Source organism: Melozone crissalis, unplaced genomic scaffold, assembly GCF_028551555.1.
Source record: "Melozone crissalis strain CALT ecotype California unplaced genomic scaffold, PUWL_Pcris_2 ptg000008l_1, whole genome shotgun sequence".
NCBI classification, from domain to species: Eukaryota; Metazoa; Chordata; class Aves; order Passeriformes; family Passerellidae; genus Melozone; species Melozone crissalis.
In genome coordinates this window covers 10,364,837-10,386,378 of record NW_026535786.1, presented here as the reverse complement: position 1 = coordinate 10,386,378, position 21,542 = coordinate 10,364,837, and the positions used below count along the sequence as shown (strand labels likewise).

Sequence of the window (21,542 nt, the reverse complement as noted above, 5' to 3'; positions counted from 1 at the left end):
GCCTGAATTCCTGCCTTGGCAGCCTGACAAGTTAGTTTGGCTCCACAGCCCAGCAGCAGCTCATTCATGCACGTTCCCTTTCCCTCTGTTACTTAATGTAGAGATGTTTTTGGAGCTGGACTGGAGGCAGGGAGGGTGTGCTGGTCCTGCCCACAGCCTGGCCTGGAAAAGGGCTCTCCTGGTGGCAAATGGCAACAGGCTGCTGCTTGCTGCATGGCTCTTGTTGCCAGATCATTCTTCCTGCTCTTGTAGGCAACCCTCCCATAGCCCACTCTTAAATCCAAGGTGCTGCAGATCTGCTGTTGCTGGGCCAGCCCAACAGAAATCAAACCCACTTATCTGCTGGGGAATAAAACATGCTGAAAAATTTAAGTATTTTGTGGAGGACCGAGTTCTGCATCAGGAGTTGGACTGGATGATACTTATGCAGGATATTCTGTGATCCTGCTAATCTCATCCATTAAGCTAGACTTTTCAGATTACTGTATCTGTGTTACTGTAGGCACCTGACTGTGTCCAGGCCATATGAAGAGCGCTGCTGCTGTTGCAGGTTTCTCCCATTCTTAGTGTCCCCCTAACCTGCTCCTGCAATTAGAGGGAGAAGAGTGGAAATAAGAGCTAGGAGAAACAGTGGAGACCTAATCTAAGCAGACAAAGGAAACCAAAGTTCAGCCAGATATTAAGGTCCTGAGGGATCAAGCACAGCGGATGCCTCACACTATAAAGTTCTTTTTAGTTCAACTGCAAAACAAGGACGTTGTTCCAATTATTTTGAAACATTGCAGGAGCCAAGGCTTGGTCAGAGACTTCAGCTCTGCTCTCCTGGTTTGTCAGAGCTGCTGGGGAGGTGACTCTTGGGGGCAATGCCAAAGTCTCACAGTTTCCTTGCTCCTACCCACTCTGCAATTCCTGAGATACCTCTGGCATGTCTTTGAATATAAAGTCTGCAGTACAGCTTCAGCTTTAAACTCCACAAGGCCTACACGAACAAAATGGTCCTTAATATCTTCATGTTTCTGGTTTTTGAGGATATTTGTGGCTTCCTGCTCTTGTGTCAGGATTGGCCTTTGGATGAAATTGTCCTTTCTCCTTCTTGCCAATTCTCAGTGTTTGTATACAGTTACTGTTTGTTTTTGTACCCTTGGAATTGACCAAAATCCTGCAAAATCATTTTCCCTCAGCCTTTTAAAACAAACTCTGCAGTCCACCACTGATGGCGGCAGCCCTTTCTTCACTATTCCAGCTTAGTTTCTTCTTGTTAAGACCGGAATTGCACATTACAATGCAGGTGAAGGGGATTTGTGCAGTTTGTAAATGAGCAGAAATAGATGTGACTGCCTGATGCTCCAGGAGATGTTTTCCTGAGCTGGGGGTAAGAATGGCAGAGATCAAGTTCTGAAATCTTTCACAGACATCCTCCACTTGGGCTGTGTGAGCACTGGCCTTACCTGGAGCTGACATACACCGTTTTGAGCACACATTCAGCTTTGCCAAGTGATTTATTGTGCTGTGTATTTTGCTAGCAAGGAGGAAGGGGTGGGGGAGAAAAACAATGATTTTGTAGGTCTAAAAAGCAAAGTGTAACTCTGCTGTTTGGATTTTCTTTCTCATAAACACTGAATAATTTAAGTCTTCTCCCATTTATGCCTTGTATCTGTCTGATCTATGAGTCTGAGGCTTCCCTGGATAGCTGTAACACAGCAGTGAAAAGTCCAGCACAAGCCAACCAAAGGGCACATTTGCATATAGATTGAAACATGAATCGTTGGGAGCCATTCATTAGTTGCAGTGCTCAAGACATTTGGCATTTTAACAGCTTGTTGCATCAAATCCTTTCCATCACGTTTATGGGACAATTAAAGTGCTGGGGTTGCTGTGTGCAGAAAATGAAGCTGCAGGCTGGGGAGATGTTCTTGCAGCACTGTGGCTGTGGAATATAAATTGTGTGATGTCAAATAAAGGTAGAGCAAGCAATCTCAGCCCTAGCATGGAGACACCTTCTGAGAGAGCCTGTCGGAAATGCACTCATTCCTGCTTCTTGATACCTCAGGCAAACCCCAGGATCCATCTTCCCTGAAGTGTGTGCACTGAAACCTTCATCTATTTGAATTCAAGGCTGAGAAGGCTTGGAGTGAGAGTTGTTGTATGTGCAGCTGAGTTTAGCATTGCTTTTTTAAGAGGCAGTAACAAAATACCCAGCCAATGGGACATCCATTTGAGGGTATAGGAAACTTCAAAGGACTCAATAATAAATTTTACCTTGACTCAGTCTTGGGGCCACATGTACCCCCAGGGAGAGCTCTTGCAGAATAGCTCATATGTCATCTTGTCTTACTTGATGGTAACTTCTCCATGACTGTCAAAGCTCTTAAAGATGCATTTAACTTGCTGAGACCTGTCATCTGGAGCAAGAAGGGAGGAATTCAGCTCCTCAAACTGTCCCTTTCTCTTAAACCCTCCAACACATCATAGCCTCAAGTTGTGCCAGGGGAGTTGAGATTGGATATCAGGAAAAAATTCCCTCACCATAAGCACTGGAATAGGCTGCCCAGGGCTGTGGTGGGGTCATCATCCCTGCAGATATTTAAAAGATGTGGCACTTGGGAATATGGTTTGGAGTGTAAGGTTAATGATTGGAGTTGATGATCTTAAGGGTCCTGTCCAACCTAAACGATCCTATAACCTGACCCTGAAGAATTCTCACTGTATTTACATGTTTTCTGTAAAAAAAAAAAAAAAAAATAAAAATCCTGTTGTCAATCTTGGACCTCACCTGGCCACACTGCACCAGCTGGTGGAGTTAGGGGCTGCCAGCACATCTATCAACCCCTTTTTCAGGAGTGAGGTTTGGGGAGGGAGATCAGAAATCCTTCCCTCTCATCCATTTTACATCTTATCCTGCTGCTAAGGATCAACACAAGTGTTGATTTCCCTTGGTCACCCGGCTGTGGAGCCTCTGATTACTGTTCTTAATGGGAGGAAGCACCTTCATCCCAGCTGTGAAAACAGCAGAGCAAAGGACCTCACGTCCCATCCCATCCCCCTGCCCTCATACCCACCTGCCTCTGTCTGCCCTCCACTCTGTCCCAGATGTGTGAGACAGCTGTTATCTGGACAACCTTGTCCATAATTTCACAAAAAATTCATATAATTCACATGTACTTTTAAAAATCTTTTCTGTAAGTTATGACTTTTTTTTTACAGTTCTTTTTACTCAGGTCGGTTCTCAGGTGGGATATATAGGGACTGACAATTGGAGGGATTTGAGTAAAAGGTAGATATTTAAGGAAACATGTCTGCTGTAAGGAGTGTTTGTGATGTGACATCCATGGGACCATGCTTGCTGTCTTCTCCTGTAGAAAAGGCTATGTAGCAGGCTGTGTCTCTCCCTGTTTGAGGCAACCTTCCTCTTCATCAAATTCCTCTTGCAAGATTGGAAAGCATTTGACAGCAAAAAGGGAACCCTCAATATTTCATGGATTGGGGGTTACAGACACTTCTGTGGAATGACTCTGATGTACACCACTGAAAGATTTGGCTCTTACGGTGTAAAATTCATTCCCTTTTCAAGACACAGCATCCTTTACTAGCACAGAGTAGACTTGACAGCAATTTTCCTAAAGAAACATATTGAGCTCTGGCTTTTGCAGTCAGGTTCGAGGCTGAGCACATCTCTTGGGGCCCAGGGGAGAAAAAGCAATAACAGGCCTTTTCAAAGAGCACAAATCAAAATATGGCATTTCTTTCTTGGGAGAAGGTTGAGATGGCGGTATAGAAAACATCTGTCTGGATGTCATTTCCTGGTCAATAAATAAAATAGTTCCATTGAAATTAAAAGCTGAATTTGGAGAATTCCAATAAGAACATCAAAATCATACTCTCCATGTCAGACTTGAGTGAAATGCAAGTGTTTTCCCTAAAGGCTTTGTTTTTCCTGTTGCATTACAGGTTTTGGTGAAATTGTAATCTCTAAGGAAAATTTATAGTGAGAATTTTTGAAGAGTAAATCTATTTTGAGTTGGTTCATAAATATAACCAAAATAGTAAGATAATTTAGATGTTTGCTTGAACTCATCTAAGGAGATTTTTGAAAAAGAATTCAAAATCTATTGAAGAACAAAGAAAATTCAGTAGTGGGAGGGAAATAACCTGAGATAGGCCAGTGAACCAGCTGCCACTTTAGATACTTCTGCTGGAGCTTTCGACAATGGAGGAATGAGATGAGTAAGTGTGGACTGGGATTTAGGAATTTGTATTCTGAAATTTTAGCATTTCCATTTTGCTACTCCTGGATGTATTTACAGATATTGCTCTAGTGGTCAGCAGTACTGCCCAACTTGTGCAGGGGTTGTGCATCTGTGTTGCAATGTAGGAGAATTGTCCTTTCCCTGTTGGCCATACCCACATGGATTAGTTCTACAAACATGGGAAGGTGTTGTGATGGTGGATCGGTCCTTTTCTTCTCTACTTCACAAATCAGCCCTGTCTGGGAGGTGGCACAAGGGAGGTGACTTTGGCAAAGGAAACCAACTGCTTTCTTGCACTGGGCAAAGGTCAGTCTTAAAAGTTTACAAGGATTTCATCCTCCTTAAGGCAATTATTGTGAAAGGCAAAAACTTCACCAGCTCTAAATTATAAGAACTTCTGTTCCCGAACAGAAACAATTATAAAATTTTTAAGAGAGTTATAGTGGGCTGAAGTTGGGAATATATATCAGATGTTCAGATTTGTTGAGACCCAGGTCTGTCCCACTTGGCATTCTGTATCCAAAATGACTGTAGCTGAGCACCAAGGGGCTAGTAAGCATACACTTATTTTCCCAAAATATTTTCCTAGCCTTCAGCTAATTTCCTGGCCTACACCTCTGGCTTTTCAGCTTGGTCATTTCCCAAGCCTGATGGGACTTACTTAGTTAGCAGTCCCCAGTGCATCTCCCTTCCAAGCACTTGTACAGTGTCCTTACTTCTCATCTGCCTCCATGGCCATTTTCTGAACCTTCCCACCACTGAGTTTGATATCCCCTTTATTTTGGACCGGAAGGGTATTTTAAAGAAGTATCTCATGCACCCTGTCCCGCTCTGCCCTAGGCAACCTCATGGGCCACTGGAGAAAGCAAGATGGTTCCTACCATAGATGGTCCTTTGGTGTGCCTTAACCTGGCACACGCATTTGCATGTCCTGCCTGAGGCAATGCCACTTGCATCCCGGTGGTATTGCTTCCTCCCAGCTTTTCTACCAAAAAGCAGATGTCCTCCATCCTTTCCTCAGAGCCACTTTAGCAGAGCCCAGGAGAAGAAGAGGTTGGCTTATCCTGCGTGCTGAGGAAAGAACCAAATTATGCTTGGTCTTAAGGTTAGGAAAAACACCTGTGTGGGTCGGTGATTTGCCCACCGTGACTCAGGGGCCTTTTGTGCAGCCCATGCAAATGCAATGTGAGCAATTTATGTGCATCCTCTACCACCCAGCTAGGCGTTTTATTGTCAGCACCATCGCTGGCTAATGACTCTTAAGGTCACACACTGCATTTTCATGATCTACAAATCACTTTGTGAGGGCATTTTACTGCCTCTTTACCCCATAAAATTGCTAGATTAGGTGTGAGACGAACAGGAAGTCTTTCCAATAACATAGGTGCTGGAAATGAAACAACATTTGCCTCCAGCAAAATGCAGTGGGGGCATTAACCATATTTCCATGCTGATATTGTCAGCTAATTCCTGAAACATAGCCTTAATTAATACATCTATATGATAATACTCTTGGCAGTCTTAAAATTAAAGCTGTATTGCAATTACTGAGTTTCTCAAAGCAAGTATAAAATTGATGAGTATTACTCACATGAATTAATTTCTCTTCATGTGACTGGGTTATGCACATGAGCGCCCATTAGCTGCCAGTTTCTGAACAAGCCTCTTTGCCATGCTCCCTGAAAACCCCCTAGCCAAACCAAAATTTTGGTTCCAGGAGTAACATTTAACAAAACTTATTTGTAATACAGCCCTTCTCAAAAGGGGTTTTGGAGGCCATATCCCCTTGTGCAGCATATGCAGAATGGACTGTCCATGTAATAAAAGATCCATGAGGAACAGAAGAAGTACCAAAACTATAGGAATTATTTTCTGAGCCAAAATGCCAAGCTTATTTCTTTTGTGTTTTCAGTCTTAACTAGAGTTCAGGATATCCATATGAAAGTCTTATCCAACTGGCAATCTTACCAGCCAACATTCCTTAAAATCTTCATGTAAGACATAGGTCCAACTTCCTTTTCTAAGCTGTAACTATTGCTTTGTTTGCAGTGGCTGGGATTATTTGGCTGGACTTGGATTTTGAAACAGGTTTCTGGGTTCATGTGTGTAAAAAGGGCTGATGTCTGGTTGATGGTCACTTTCTGAAGGCCAGGTCTCTTCAGTGTGTGCCCAACAAGCTCTAAACCATTAGCTGTAGAGCTGTTCCAAGCTCACAGTTTGAAGGCATACACAGTGCACATCTGTGTGTGTCCTGATCCAACAAGTCATCTGTCTCAGCTGGGTCTGGCAACTGCAGGTGTGATGTGACCAGTGATGGTTGTCTCAATCTCTATCATCTTGTGCTGGCCTAAAAACTCCACTCCACCTCTGTTTGCAGCCTCTAGGGTTTGTCTAGCTGAACTTGCCAACTGGTCCCTTCAGACCCTTAATGAGCCAGGTTGTCCTCTGTGGTCTGTCCATTATTTGAGAGCCTTCTGGAATTTCATATGCTATTAGCATCAAAGTTTAATTAAAACCCATGGAGAAATCATCAGAAACAAGTGTCCTGGTGCATTTGGTAATTCCAGGGAGTTACAGCAGATGGGGCTGGTATTGTTCTGTGCAGTTCTGCCGCTGGTCCACCTCCTCCTTCAGAGGAACCCACCACCAGCACTTTGGTTCGTTTTTCCGATACTGTAAGCAGAGGGATTGAAGAATCTAGACAAGTGGTTGCAATTAGCAAATTGCTCTGAGTTTCCTTTTCAATGTGATCTTGTATGAGGCAGCTCTGGAGTCTTCAGAACCATACAGCAAGCAATGAAATACAGATTTTTCTGGGTTCTGGTAGGTACTCGCAGGATTCTTTTGTTTTCTATTTCATTATGAAAAAAGAACCATGTGCTTCATGTTCTCAAGACTTTTTTCATAGAATCATAGTATCATAGAATGGTTTGGCTTGGAAGGAACCCCAAAGACCATCTCGTTACAATCCCCTGCAATGGACAGGGACACCTTCCACAGGATCAGGCTGCTCAAAGCCCCACCCAACCTGGCCTTCAACGCTCCTGGGTTTGGGACTGCCACACCTTCACTGGGCAACCTCTTCCAGTGCCTCACCACCCTCACTGTCAAGAATTTTTTCCTGATGCCTAATTTAAACCCAGGTTTTTTACATCTTGGAGTGTCTTTTCTTCTTTTGAAAGGAGGCTACTTGTATTGCAGCATCTCTGCTCCTTTGTTGCTGGCACCTAAGGAACAAAGAGCAATATTGAGATGTTTTGAATTGCATCACAAGCATGTCAAGGAGGGTTTGTTTGTTTTCAGTTAAGCTTTTTCCTGACCTCCATTCTTCTCAGGGATGGCTTTTCAAACACATCCCTGGAGTAGTCAGCTTCTCCTTTCTGCAGTCACATCAAAATTCCCTCAGGATGCTCCTCTCTGAGCTGCAAACTAACCTCCCTCCAGAAGCCCTCAGTCTCCTCAGTAATCATCACGACCCTCAGTGAGTAAGCATAGATGGTGTGCAAAAAGGACAGATCTGCTCACATCTGGTGTGGCAATGAAGGAATATTTCCTAATATTAGATATTATATTCAAGTAGTAGGGTGTGTCTAGACAGATCAGTGTGACTTTGGCTAATTCAGACCCTTAGCACAGACACATTTCTGCTAGGAAAATTGCATTTACATAAGTATGGACTACTACTATATAGGAAAGGAAAATAATATATTTGCAGTATGATTAGGCACTTATTTGTACTAAGTCTGCATCTTTGTTCAAGCAGGAATTGCTGTGCAGTTTACAATAGTCCCACATCTATTTAGTACACAAGAACTAATTGCAGACTAGGTCTCAGTGAGGTGGTGAAAATGCGGGGAGGGGCAAAGCAGAGCCTGAAGTAAAGAAATTAAGCAGAAAGCATCTTCCCCCAGCATGGAAGATAAAGCTAAAACTCTGACACACAATTTGACAGGTTGTGTGTGAAAAGTAAAAGATATTTTTATTGCAGATGGTGGGAAAATATTCTTTGTTTCCAAAGGAATAAAATCAGCCAAAACAATTAAATTCATGTAGTTGTTTTTAGGCTTCTTTGAACAGTCTGCAAGAGCCAGGATTAGAAGCATCCTTTCCAATTTACATTTCTGTGTATCATCTTCTTTTTATTATTTTCCCTCTTAATCAGTACTGTACAATGTAATTCAAACTGTCCTTTCTGTGAATCATTGTGATCTTGAAAAGGCTGTATGCCTCAGAGGCAGAAAAATGTTTTGTAGACACACCTATTTACCTCCATCTGTTACATAGTTCTGCAGCTCTCATGCTCATCAGCTGGGATTCCGCTTTCATGAATCAAATCAAACAGTTCCCTGCCTTCATCCAGGGAATAAAGCTCGTCCCTGAGTGTGGCAGAGCATCCATCAGCTCTGCTCAGTGCTGCCACAGCAGGTACCCCACAGGCAGCACCTCCACTCCCCTGCCATGCTGCCAGCTCTGTGTTCTTGCTGCTCTCCCTGCGCCTGCACAGGGGCTTTGCTGTTTGCCTGGGGAGTTAGTTCAGGGACTAAACCAGAAAACACTTTGCAGGAACACGTGAAACTGTTGCTGCTGGGTTAATGCCTGGAGCTGGTCCACTGGGTGTAAATTCAAAGAAAAAAATCACAGATTCTTTAAGGCTGATCTAGTCCAAAACCCCTGCAACAAGCACACACATCTTCAACTGGATCAAATGGCACAAAGTGCTGTCCAACCTGATCTTGAAAACTTCTAGGGGTGGAGCATCCACCACCTTTCTGGGCAATCTATACCAGTGTTTCACCACTCTCAATGTAAATTAACTTTTTCCTAACATGGAATATAAATCTCTCTTCTTTTAGTTTAAAACCATTACCCCTTTTTCCTGCTAAAAAGTTTGTCCCCAGCTTTCCTGTAGCCTAAATCAGCCCTACTTCAACTTGAAGCCATTCCCCCTTGTCATATCACTACATGCCCTTGTCAAAAGTCCCTTTCCAGCTTCCTCTTGGATATTCTTTAGGTACTGTAGAGGCTCTAAGGTCTTCCTGGATCCTTCTCTTCTGCAGACTGAACATCCCGACTCTCTCAGTTTGTCTCCCTAGCAGAGATTTTCCACCCTTCTGAGCATTGTCAGACCTCCTCTGTTCCCACTCCAACAGGTCCCTGTCCTCCTTATGTTGGGGGCCCCAGAGCAGGTAGGGTTTTACCAGGATGGAGGTGAGAGGGAAGAACCCCCTTCCTTGGCCTGCGGGCCACACTGCTGGGGATGCAGCCCAGGACGCAGTTGGAATTCTGGGCTGCCAGTGCACATTGTTGGGTTATGTCCAGTTTCTCATCCATCCTGTCCTTCTCAGTGTTGCTCTCAATCCCTTTATCCCCTGGCCTGGTGCAGGAGCTTGCTCTCGGCCTTGTTGAACCTCACGAGGTTCCCATGGGTGCACTCCTCGAGCTGGTCCCTCTGCTGGCATCTCATCCTTAAGGTGTATTTACTGCACTGCAGGGCTTGGTACCACCACAGGGATGGGAACAGATAGCTGGGTGGTATCATCCAACCTTAGGGACCTGTTGGAACCCCTCCCAAACTATGCTTAGAGGAGATGGCATTCCCTTAGTACCATCTTCCTAAAACTTGACATATAGAACAACATTCATTTATAGAAAAATATCCAAAGTATTTCGTTCTGGATGGGTAAGGGCAAGGAGTTTCCATCATGCCAGCTATTGCAAACTAAAGAGAGATTCAGCTGCACCCCTGGTTCTCTGGGAGTATGGGGTTGACTGTTCCTTGCAGGTTTAAGGTGGATCTGCAAGTAGAGTGGTACCCAGCAACCTCTTACTCCTTGGACCTGAAGGAATATGTCATGGTCAAACAGTACTGAATTATGTCCTCCTATCCTAAAGTGCTCCCCTTCTGATTCCTGCTGTTCTTATTTTCTCTCAATCTGGTTTTCCACATTTGTACTTCTTATGATTGCTCTGTTGTTTTCATTTGGATTTTGTCCATTTGCATTTGGGACAGGACCCAGCCATGCGGTTAAAGGCTCAGTCTTCATTTCCTGTTCCACTTCTGCATCTTAGCAGATTTTTCAATCACATCCCAAGAAGCATCCATCAGCTTTTTGCATGAGACCTGATAGGCAGGGCTCTGGCACAGCTTTTGGGTGGGTGACACCCGAGGACAGCCTAATCTGCTTGTAGCATCAACGGATTGCCGGATTCTCCACTTCACCCATGGCTGTAATGCCGTAAGAGTCGAGGATTAAATCTTCTATCTCCATGTTTGTCTGCATGCTTAAACTCCTCTCCTGAGCCAAGAGGTCCCAAACAGTCAACAACAAGCTCCTTGCCAAAAGCCAGGGAAGAGGTCAGGCATCACTGGGAGCTCAGCCTCATTACACCACACTAGGTTGCACCCTGGTAAATCCAACTAAATCTATAATTTTTGCTCCCAGAGCCTTTGACTATCCCTCAACACCAAATGGGGAAATGTTGGTATGTGTGCCACATTTGTGGGAGGTTTTTTTCACTCCTGTCGTATTGGAGTTACAGGGTGAGTAAGCAGTGCATCAATTATTGAATTATTTAACAACTCCTCTTGTATCTCTCCCCTTGCTTCAGGAAGCCTTTGTGTGTAGCTCATTACCTTGGCTGACAGCTGGTGCCTGATGTGCTACAAGAAATTGTGAACAGAATCTTCTTTGAAACAGGAATATTATTAGTGTTACCAGCTACCAGCATGTGTGCTTCTCCCCTACACTATCATGTGTTATTAAACAGAAATGCAAGCTTTTTCTCCCTCTTCTTCCTCTTCCTGATGATAGTGGCAAATGCACAACTAAAGATGAGTGCAGAGAATAGCGATGAGCAGTCCTGGTTCTCCCTTGGGTCGCACAGCTGTGAATCCAGGAGGAGTTCCATTAAACTGAGCAGGGTACACCTGTGTAATTGAGAGCTGAACTCAATCAGACAGGTGATATCTAGAGGTGATGATAGGTAGTTTTAGTAGAGCACAGACATTCTACTACCCGAAGGCTTCAGGTGGCTGCTGCAAGTCCTGACTAGCATAATCAGCTACAGTGCACCAGTACATTTGGATTTCAGTGTGCTCTTTAAATCACACTGAAATTTGGAGCTGGGGGAACACTCTGTGTTTGCCCTGGTGTCATGTGCACTAAGGATATTTTTCTTCAAAGATGAGCAGGAAGGGAGTAAAGGACTCAGATCTGGAAACCTGGATGTGTGATTGTGTCTGTTTCCATAAGAAAAAAAACAACAGCACAAATGCACAAACAGGTGGGTTTATATCAGTAGTCAGAGGTATGGCCCACAGATAACATTTAGCCCACACAGTACATCAACAGTCATTCTGCAGGGTATCATCTTTCTTATTTTAGAAAAGCAAGTTTTAGAGCTGCAGGGAGTAACTGCTGGCCAGAGTCCAGACAGCCTCTGCTAACCACTGATTTTTCCTTATCCACCTTAGCTAGCCTTGGACACATGTACTGTAGTTTTGTAGCTCCAAACTGTCCTCTTCACACGCTCCTTTAGGTCAGCATCATCTGACCAAGTTGAATTACCTGCTGTGGTGACCATAGAAGTGCCTCTTTTTTTCCCCATTGAATGTAAAATAAGCTAGGCTAGGCTAGGATATTTTGTTTGAAATGGATGATCATCTAGCAGTGGTCTGGATGTCTTGCTGAGAGGTGAACGCTGGGTTAGTTGAGTTGTGCCTGACCTTTTGTCACTGAATAACTTAGCTTTTCAGTGCTAGCTGCAAAATAATTGATTCAAGAATGCTTCTTCCACCCTGTTAGTGACTGATGCATTTTCTTTAAGACTGAAAAGTAGTCTGGGACAAAGAAACCCAAGCTTTTATTAAATTAGGTGTTTCACCTACTGTGAGGGTGCTTCCTGCAGGTGAAATTTCCCTTCTTTCTCCAGCAGTAAGGTCCATGCTACTGCAATAGCACTTAATGGGAGCTCAGGCTTCAGCAGCAACATGAACTTATTGCCTGAGTCACATCAATTCTTTAGGATAAACATTTACCCCTTACTTTGAATATGCACAAAGCGTGTCACAGCAGGACCTTGATCTCAGCTGTGCCTGCTGCTGCAGAGGTGGAGTAAATCATCAGAGCAGGGTCCAGCGTGACTCTTCTGGCTCATTCTTCTGTCTCTGCAGGGAAGGGTCTAATGTTACCCTGGGGAGCTGTAATCTAAACCAGATGGCATTGCTGACAGGCTGCCAGCCAGCTAAAGGTTTATTTTCCTCCACCGTGGCCCTCCCTGTATTGTACTAAGTGCGTTTATTTGTTTCCCACATTAGGCATAGCACATCCCCTCAGAGAAAGCAGGCTGGTAGGAGGCTTAGTGCTGTTGCTCTGCCTCTTGATGCATGGAGAAGGAAGGCTGGTTTCCAAGCTGGGTCATCCCTTCCAAGGAATGGGGTTTCCCATTTCCAGGAGGCAGCACGCTCGGGTCATTCAGGCGGACCTCACTGCAAGTGCCAGGTGTCTCTGCCTGACATGTGTGACTCTGCCTAAGTGTCCCCAGAAAATCTGCTGCTAGGAGAGAGGAGCAGTGCAAAAAATATAGTGGTGATGTGTGAAATTACAGATCTTCAGCAACCCCAGTGCCAGGAGAAAAATAAGCACACTCATATAATAGGACTGCAGAGGCAGGATTCAGCCCTCTAGGGTCCCATCTGTCCTTTGGATCCTATTCCAAGGATAACCTAGGGCAAATCATTGCAGTCCTCTGCTCCTTAGCTTGCTCTTTGTCAGCACACTGGGATACACAGCCTCAGAAATATGGTACAGGGTATGAGCAATGATGGTATTGTCTGCTCCAGTGCAAGGTGAGATAAATACTCCAGTTGCTGTCCTGGATTTGCTGCTCCCACACTGCTCCAGTTTCTGTGGCACAGCAGTGAGAAGAGGTATTCTGGTGAATAAAGAGACTCTGTAGGACTCCACTCAAATCCAAAGATCCTGTCCTATGGATCCCTTTATACACATTTAATCACTCTTTCCTTCCACATGTATCCCCTCATTGTTTTTCAGCTTTAAATTGACATCTATCTTCCACTTCCTGGGGCAGCAAAGCTGCAGTCATTTACAGCACTGTGTGTTCAGGTCATGCTGGAGGTAGACATCTCCCCTGGGATTGCTGCATTCACTCTGCTCCCTTCTCCCTGCATTACTATCATGCCTCATGTACATTTTTACTTGCTTCTTTGGTGGACATCCATCTAATTAATCTTCACCTGGCTTCTTATCTGTGAGACATGATATCTTCCTTAATTTCCCAGCACAGCTACAAGAATTACAAACCTTATTGTTCCAGGGCTTTGTAATACAGCTTAAACCTTCAGGGTTGCCTTGCTGTTGTCACTGCTGCTCATGGCTGAGCAGAGCTAGCTCATTCTGAGTGTAATGTACCCATCATCTGCTGTTGTCCTTGGAGACTGTGTCCCACGAAGGGTACCTGTGAAGCCTTCCTTTGTCTAGAAAGCTTACCTTCAAGCATATAAAATTACAGAATCATTAAGGTTGAAAAAGACCTCTAAGATCATCGAATCCAACCATTAACCTTACGCTGCCAGTCCTACCAATAAACCATATCCCCATGCCCTGTTCTTCGTGGACAAATGGATTCAAAACCCCATGGAATCAAGGCAATAGCAGAGCTTTGCATTAAAACAGTGATAAATGAGAATGTCTTAGCAGCTGCACTGTTTTATCTAGTTGCTCTGGTCTCTATAAATGGCACTGCTTTAGACTCCAAATTGTAATGGATGAAACTTGGGCCAAGCTATAGTGGTCTGAAATTCTCAAAATGACCAGAAAAGCCTTTCTTAGATGATAATGAGAAATTTCAAGTCTAATACAGGACAGGAAAAAAGCAAATCTGAGGTGACTGTAAAATGCCTTGTGCTCTTCTGGTTTGGCCAGTGGTCCTGATTAGTCCTTACTCCAACAGTCCTCATTATAGAGAAGGAGTGGTTGCAGAAATGGGTCTGTGGAGCCAGCAGGTATAGAGTCTGTGCAACTTCATTATCTCCGTGCTCCTTGTATTGAGCCCATTTTCATCCACAGCACAGGCTCTCCTCTCACCTATAGGCACGGAGGCCGTGCTGCGCTGAACACCTTCCACTCAATTATTTAAAATTCAGTTGCTATGGATCTACTCAAGGCGATCAGTTTAAAGAAAATGCAGATGGCCTCTGGTTTTGAGTTCCCTCTGCGCTTTGGTTAATTTGGTATGTAAAGGTATTAGGTTAATTAAATGCCATGTGTTGCATGGGGACTGACTGCGTTTGTGGATTAATAAGTATCCCAGAGTGTGCTGTGCTGAAAGTCCTCAAGCTGGCAGACAGTTATTTCCCTAAGAAAGGAAGGTAACAGAGAGGAGTCCTGGGGAAATGAAGAAGTTTCCTGTTAATCCTGCAGTTGTTTTTCCTGGACGGGTAGTTGCAGTGTCCTTCAGGTTCTTGACCGAGTATCAGCCCTTGCTGGAGAGACTGGAAGAATTTAAGTGAAGAGAAGCAGAGTTGTACAGTTTGCTTTGAGATTCCCACAGGGCTGGTCAATACAGTGAGCGTGTCAGCTGGCCAGGGGAGGACCATGGCTGGTGCGTGGAAATTTTCCTGCTAGGAGAAGATCTTTACCAAGAGCCATATTGTGAATCAGGTCAGAGGGTGTCCTGTGAGCAGCAGGCATGGTCGCGCCGCAGGGCTAGCGCAAACCGGCCACCGCGTTTGGGCATTCATGGTGAAATACACGTAGAAAGCAGGGAGAGGGACAAATACCACCGCAAACTTTTGGAGATGATGAAGAAGAAGAAAGTCGTTTTCGTGCAGCCATGCCCTGAGGTGGTGGAAGATCAGGAGAGAGACCAGGGCAGATGGACACTACTTCGCAATGTCAACCAGGTCCTGAAGCCCACGACCATGTTAGCGGTAAGAGAGGGGCTCCCAAGCCCTGAGCATGGCTGGAAGCTTTCAGGCTGCTTTTAAATCTGTCTTGCTCTTGATGGGATCCTTGTACTGCTTACGCCAGCTTCTCTCACCTTCCTCCTTTGTCCCCCCCACTAAGCACTGTAGCTCCCCTGCAGTGCAACCTTCTTGCTCTTCACGTTTGGAAGCTCCTCCTAAAGATCTTCTCTGTGAATTGTGTGGATCCCTGTGTGGTGTTTCCTCTTCTTGCAACACTATTTGGTTGTCGCTGCCCCGAGTTTGTGAGGTCCTGAGGGTCTGCCTCAGAGCAATTTGGAAGATTTTTCTAGTTTAGAAGGGTATTAAAACCCACTGGCTGCATTGAGGAGGAAGAGGCAGACCATGTTGATACTGTAAAGGGTGGCATTCTCACTTTTCCAGTACTCTGTCATGTATTTTGGGAAATAAACTGCACCAGTGTAGGCATGAGGCAGGTTATGCAACTTACAAGCCACAGCTGGTAAATGCATGAATTATCCTGAATTGCCCTGAAATCCCCAATATATCTGCTGGGTTTGGGGCTGATCCGAGGGTGATTGCTTCAGCAGAAGGAATGTAACTGACTTCCATGGGGTTTATGTGAAATTGATTGAAGTCAGAAAAGGAAATGGGTCGGCACTCTTAATAAGTGATGTTATTTTATAACTCCCTCGACCTTCCTGAGCTTACCAGCTTAGCCCATCCCATAAGACTTTTTTCACCAGTATTAGGAACTGCACTTTAATGGGTTTAAAAAGAGCAGTTTGAGGAAATGAGCATTCTGTGCATTAGGCAGACAAAGCACAGAAGTTGTCCTAGTGTTAGCAGAGTATCAATTTACCTTTGGGAGAGCCTGCCTTTTATCTCAGCTGTGTGGTAATACACCGTATGAAGCAGCCTGTTTTTACAGCTATTCAATATTAGAGGTTTTTTTTAAAAAGCAGCATTACAATTCTTGGATTTTTGATCAAGAGCAATTTTTACAGAGCTGCTGAGGTGTTGTAAAGGTTTTCTGCTGAGCAGGAACTGAGCAGCCGGGCTCGTCTCTTGCTGACACCTTGATCAGGTTACCCGCCGTGTGCATGAATTTGCCCAGTGATGCAGAGAGGATAACAGTACTGAACATTCTGAAATGCTTTGAGAGTCTTGGATCAAAGCAGCTAAAAAATAAATATTAATATAAATGGATTTATAATGTATCTGTTCCTGACACTGCCTTCATTAGTTGTGATTTTTTTGCCTTTTTAACTAAGTTATGACATGTAAAGATAAGACAGTTAATGAGAAAAATGTGTTAATACTATATTTTTATGTGGTGGATAAATAGACTTAGAGCTGTAGCACAACCCTCTGAGGAAATGAAAACCCAAGCTGAGGACTGGATCCTGAGCTCCATGAAAGCAGGTTGACTTTGTTGATATCCTAGTGGAAACCTAGCCAGCAGCTGCCAAGGATAGAGTCTGCCACAGAATGGTTGGGAATTCCTGGTGTGTAGTTTCTCCATGTGTGGATCCCTGAGTGTAACCTTACATCCTGGTGGTACTCACAGGTTTGTGTCTCTTGGAAGTCTTAATGGATGACTTGGATGGTGACACCTCCAGTTACCACTGCCCAGCACAGAGACGAACATTGTTTAGCAGCTATCTATTGGGCCAGCCCAAATCTATCAACCCAAATCTATAAATGTGCTCTGTCCACAGAAATGGTTGATAGTGGATACTCAGGAAGGGGGTTATATCAGAGCACATGCAAAGTGATACATCCTGGTCTTCCCTTCTCCCTCTCCCAGCAGTTTTTCAGGACTTCAAAAGGTAGATACCACGTTTGCATCATGCTTAATAGGTGCAAGTGGAGCTGGTCCCCAAGAATGTGGTGTTAGGTGGGGCTACAAGTCCACAGCATTAATCTCAGGTGCATGAATGAAAACACACCTGACCACTAGATTGCTCCCCATTTTAATTCCCTTTCACCTTGCAAATAGGGGTGGGAAATAATTCTGCTTTGTTCCAGCATGGGTCCTGCCTGGGGCTTTAGTTTGGAGTTATTTTGGAGTTTGCTTTTGTATTGAGGAAAACAGCTTCTTTAAAAGCTTTTTTGCATTTGAGTAATTTGATATCCACAAAGCTGATAAGCAGATAGTCCCTGCCCAGCAGGACTGACAGAGGTGTATAGGATCAGTAGTGACATGAAGTGAATGGGTAGGGGTCAACTGCATGCTGTGCCTTTCAAAATGAAAACACAGAGATCTAAAATGAAAGAGGTAAAACATTTAAAACATGTAAAAGGACACAGCCTTTTGGGATTATGGATGCTAAAACTTTGCACAGCTTCAGGACTCAAGTGAAAGTGCTCACAGCAGATAAAATCCACTGAGAAGTATTAAATACAAACAGCCCACCCACACATTGCTGTAGCTGGAAGAACTACCAAAGAAGGGCAAATATCTGCCTTTCTGTTTATGTTCTTAACCCATCTTTAGTCATTCCCTTTTCAGCAGTCTCCAAGGAATATTTGATAGTGGTTCTCTCAAGGAAGAAAGGTGCCACAACCCTCCAGATAAGGCTTAGCAGAGCTCATAACTATCTCCTAAATGTGACTTCCTAAGTTTGTGCATTACACAGAGGAAAACCTCTACCTGGGCAGGTTTTTTCTGCCTGTATCACTGTTCTGGAACCATTCTGTGACCAGCAACCACTCATGAGCTTGAGAAGCAGAGAGTTAAGGCAGTGGGACAGCACAGAGTTAGGTCCATACACTGTGTGGACCATGCTCTGCTGCTGGCACCTTGCAGAGGATTTCACAGATTCATGGTATCATTAAGGTTGGAAAAGATTTATAAGATCTTTGAGTCCAACCATTAACCCAGAAGCAGTGTGTCCACCACTAAACCACATCCCCAAGTGCCACATGCAAAGCATCTGCTGTCCTGAGCCTCTGTGGAAAAGGCTGGTTTGTGGTTTGCCGGGGAAGTCATTTGACTTGTGCTAATGACTTGGCTACAACATCCACTGCTTGTATCCCAAGGGATGCTGAACTCCCTGCAGCACGGAGTGTAACTGCTGTCTTTGTTCCAGGGGGATTATGTGTGGATGGACCTCAAAACCGGACGGGAATTTGACGTTCCCATTGGAGCGGTGGTTAAACTGTGTGACTCTGGACAGATCCAGGTCGTGGATGATGAAGACAATGTACGTACAAAGGCTTGTGATGTCCCTTCTTCAGCTCTATGGCCTTGCTAGGCCAGGGGTCCCAGGGCCATGATAATCAACTTTGTTATGGCCTTCCTGTATGTCCTTGGGAATCAACTGTGCCATAGTTTTGTATTTGTAAAGACAAGACAATGTTGTGTCCCTGTTTTCTTGGCTGTACTGGGAGTGCAAAATTGAGAACCTTCTTGAGAACAATGATAGCAGAAGCTCCCAAAATACATTTAGGTAGTTTTTTGAGCAAACCCACGTACACCTGAGGTTCCTCTGTTTTATCTAGTCCTTCCTGACCTCCTACCAATACCTGATGTGCCAAAACACTGGTTCTCCTTCAATTTCCCACCTCTGTTTTTGTGCAGTGGTGGCTATTTTAGAGTAAGGCCTGTATCAAGATGGTTCTCTGTGCTTATTTTTTTTCTTGCTGAGGTAATTCTAAATGCTCTCACTCCCTTCAAGGATAATAAAGATTTGGTTTGGCAAGGTCCTTGTGGGCAATTTGCAGTGGCTTTTGAAGCCCTTAGAAGTGTGAATCCAATTAACACTGCCAATAAAAGTATGACTTTGCCAGCCCTGTCCATCCCCTTCTCCTTTTATAAATCATCTTCTTTCTTCTCAACAGTATTTTGTGGGAGAGGGTTAGCCAGTGATGTGAAAATGCAATTGTGAAGGGGAAGACAAATGTGCTATTTGTTATAAACTCTCCTGATGTGCTGGATGACCATGTTGCCCTGGAGGAGGCTCCTGCCAGGATGGCTTGTGTCTCCTGTCTCTTGTTGCTCCAATAAAACTCCAACAAAAAGATGTTTTCCTCCTTCTGTTACAAATCTTTCAAATTCATCACTGCCTTGCCCCAGGAAGAGAAGCTGTGGCACATGTGCCCATGATGTCTTGTGTGTGTCCTTCCGTCTGATCCTTCTCTTTGGGGTGGGCTGTTTGTGTCTTTGATCCAAGTGGTCTCTCATTTGACTTACCTTTCTGTGGCCTTGCTCTTTTCCCAGGAGCACTGGATTTCCCCACAGAATGCCAGCCACATCAAACCCATGCACCCCACCTCCATCCATGGAGTGGAGGACATGATCCGCCTGGGGGACCTGAACGAGGCAGGAATTCTCAGGAACCTGCTGATTCGCTATCGGGAGCACCTCATCTATGTGAGTGTCCACCTCACCTCACCTCTGGTTCTGCACTCCACTGCCTGCTCTCCTTAGCTCTGGAGAACCCATGTGGGGGGAGCCCTGACTGAACTGAGCATCTGGGTTTCTACCTTCGCCTTTTCCCCGGTGGTGAAGGGCTTCTGACTTTTTTTTTTTTTTTTTTTTTTGGAGGACATTGCAGAGCTTCTAGATGCCCCAGTGAAAGACCCCATGAGTTAGGTGATGGGCAAAGTTCACACCACCTTGCTGTCCTGCCCCTGTAGAAGTTTTGGGCATGTGCATTAGCTTTCTGCACACAGAGTAACCAGTTCAACCCAGGCCATGAGCATGCTGTAGTCATCCTAAAGCAAAAACTTCTGTAGAGGTGTAAACTACGTGCTGAATGTGACCCTTCTGCCCTGGACTATTAATTTATTTAACCCAAGGGGCTGAAGACAACCATTGCTGGAGGTGGAAGGGGTGGAGAAAGGATGATGAGAGGCATGCATGAAATAACTGGGAACAAAGAAGTAAGCAACTCCCAGAAGAGCTCTAAAAAACCTTTCCAGTCTGAGTTCATGGCTTATTAGCCCTGGGCTGCCTGGCATGCTGGCACTTGATCTCTGAGGACAGCAGTGTCCTTCCTTAGGTCAGCTCAGTCATGTCATGCCCAGTGGACCCAGTGCAGCCTTGCCAGTCCAAACAGACATTCACAGATTGAGGGGTTTACAGGGAGCCAGTCAGGGCTGCATCTCTCTTCTGTGTGACAGCATCGCAAAGCCACCTCCCCAGCAGGACAGGAGTCAGCGTTCAAGTCTCTGTGCTAACTTTATCTGTGTTCTCTATGCTGTGTAGTTTTCTGCAAACTGTTCAGACAGAAATTCAGAGTGCACATGTGTTTGCTGCTAGATAATGTACTCAAACAGCCTCTGCAAATATGGAAAATTTGGTATTACTCTTAAATCCTACAGTTTTCAGAGGTTCAGGTAGGTGCTTGCTGTGCCTTTGAAGGCCTTTTCAAAGCCTCCTGGTAATTTGATTTTTTAAAGGCTCTAGAGACTACTAGATTTTCGGGCTGGAGGGAATTGCAAGACAGTCAGACTTCACAGATAAAATAAGCTCACAGAGCATGAGTGAGATTTTATCTATCTATTTTGTTTGTTCATCACTGCTTGATATCCAGTGCTTTTTGATCGGATGATTTTGGGTTAGGGCTGGGCAGTGATGGAGCAGACACCACTCTCCTGCACAGGCTGTTAATATGATTGATAGCTCCTTGCCCCTCTCTGGGAGAGATCCATCTCTTCTTTCAGAGATGGAGTCCAAGCCTGGAGGAAGGGGACATGGTGCTGAAAAGGCACCCATAAGTCCCCAAAACTTGGGGGAGAATGGAGACCTCCAAATGCATCTCTCCCTCAGACGCTTTATTTGTTGTGCATGATGCCTAAGGCCTTATAGTCAGTTTAGACAAAAACAGTATAATCAGAAAATTATTCCCACATTAGATGAACTAAGTTTCTCTCTTTGTAATCAAATTTTCTTGTGATTTATAATGATAAACTAGCAAGTTAATAGCCCAAATTCATACTTGAGGTGGTGTCTCCATGGGCATCCATGGCAGTCACCAGAGGTGTCAGTGGAGCCAGCAGAGACAAGACTGCCTTTCAGTCATGCAAACAGAAGTGCCTCTCAGACGCTTTAGAGCTCACTGGAGTTTGGATATCATGGAGGAGTTTATGTTGGAAGAAAATTTTAGGCTGGAGGTCTACAGTTCAACCTCCCTCAGCTCACAGCACATCTGTCTTCAAGGTTAGGTACAGCACTCACATGGGTAATTGAATTCAAGCAACCTGAATGCCACCCAAGAAGTACAGATGGCCAATGATTTGTAGCTGATTGGCTCATTCGGGGAGCTTGAATTTACCTATTGAGCATTGCCCCTCTTTCCCCTGCTTGTGGGCACCCTGCAGTGGCACAAAGTGGATTCCTG

General features: G+C 44.6%; 1 protein-coding gene across 1 annotated transcript in view; it reads left to right on the top strand.

Annotated features, from left to right (window-relative positions):
- Positions 1-21,542, top strand: part of MYO7A (myosin VIIA) — a 99,061-nt gene that overhangs the window by 20,817 nt on the left and 56,702 nt on the right. The window contains exons 3-4 of the mRNA XM_054269914.1: positions 18,288-18,401; positions 19,418-19,570. Of these exons, the coding sequence (XP_054125889.1) occupies positions 18,288-18,401; positions 19,418-19,570 (267 nt within the window). The remainder of the gene's footprint in view (positions 1-18,287; positions 18,402-19,417; positions 19,571-21,542) is intronic.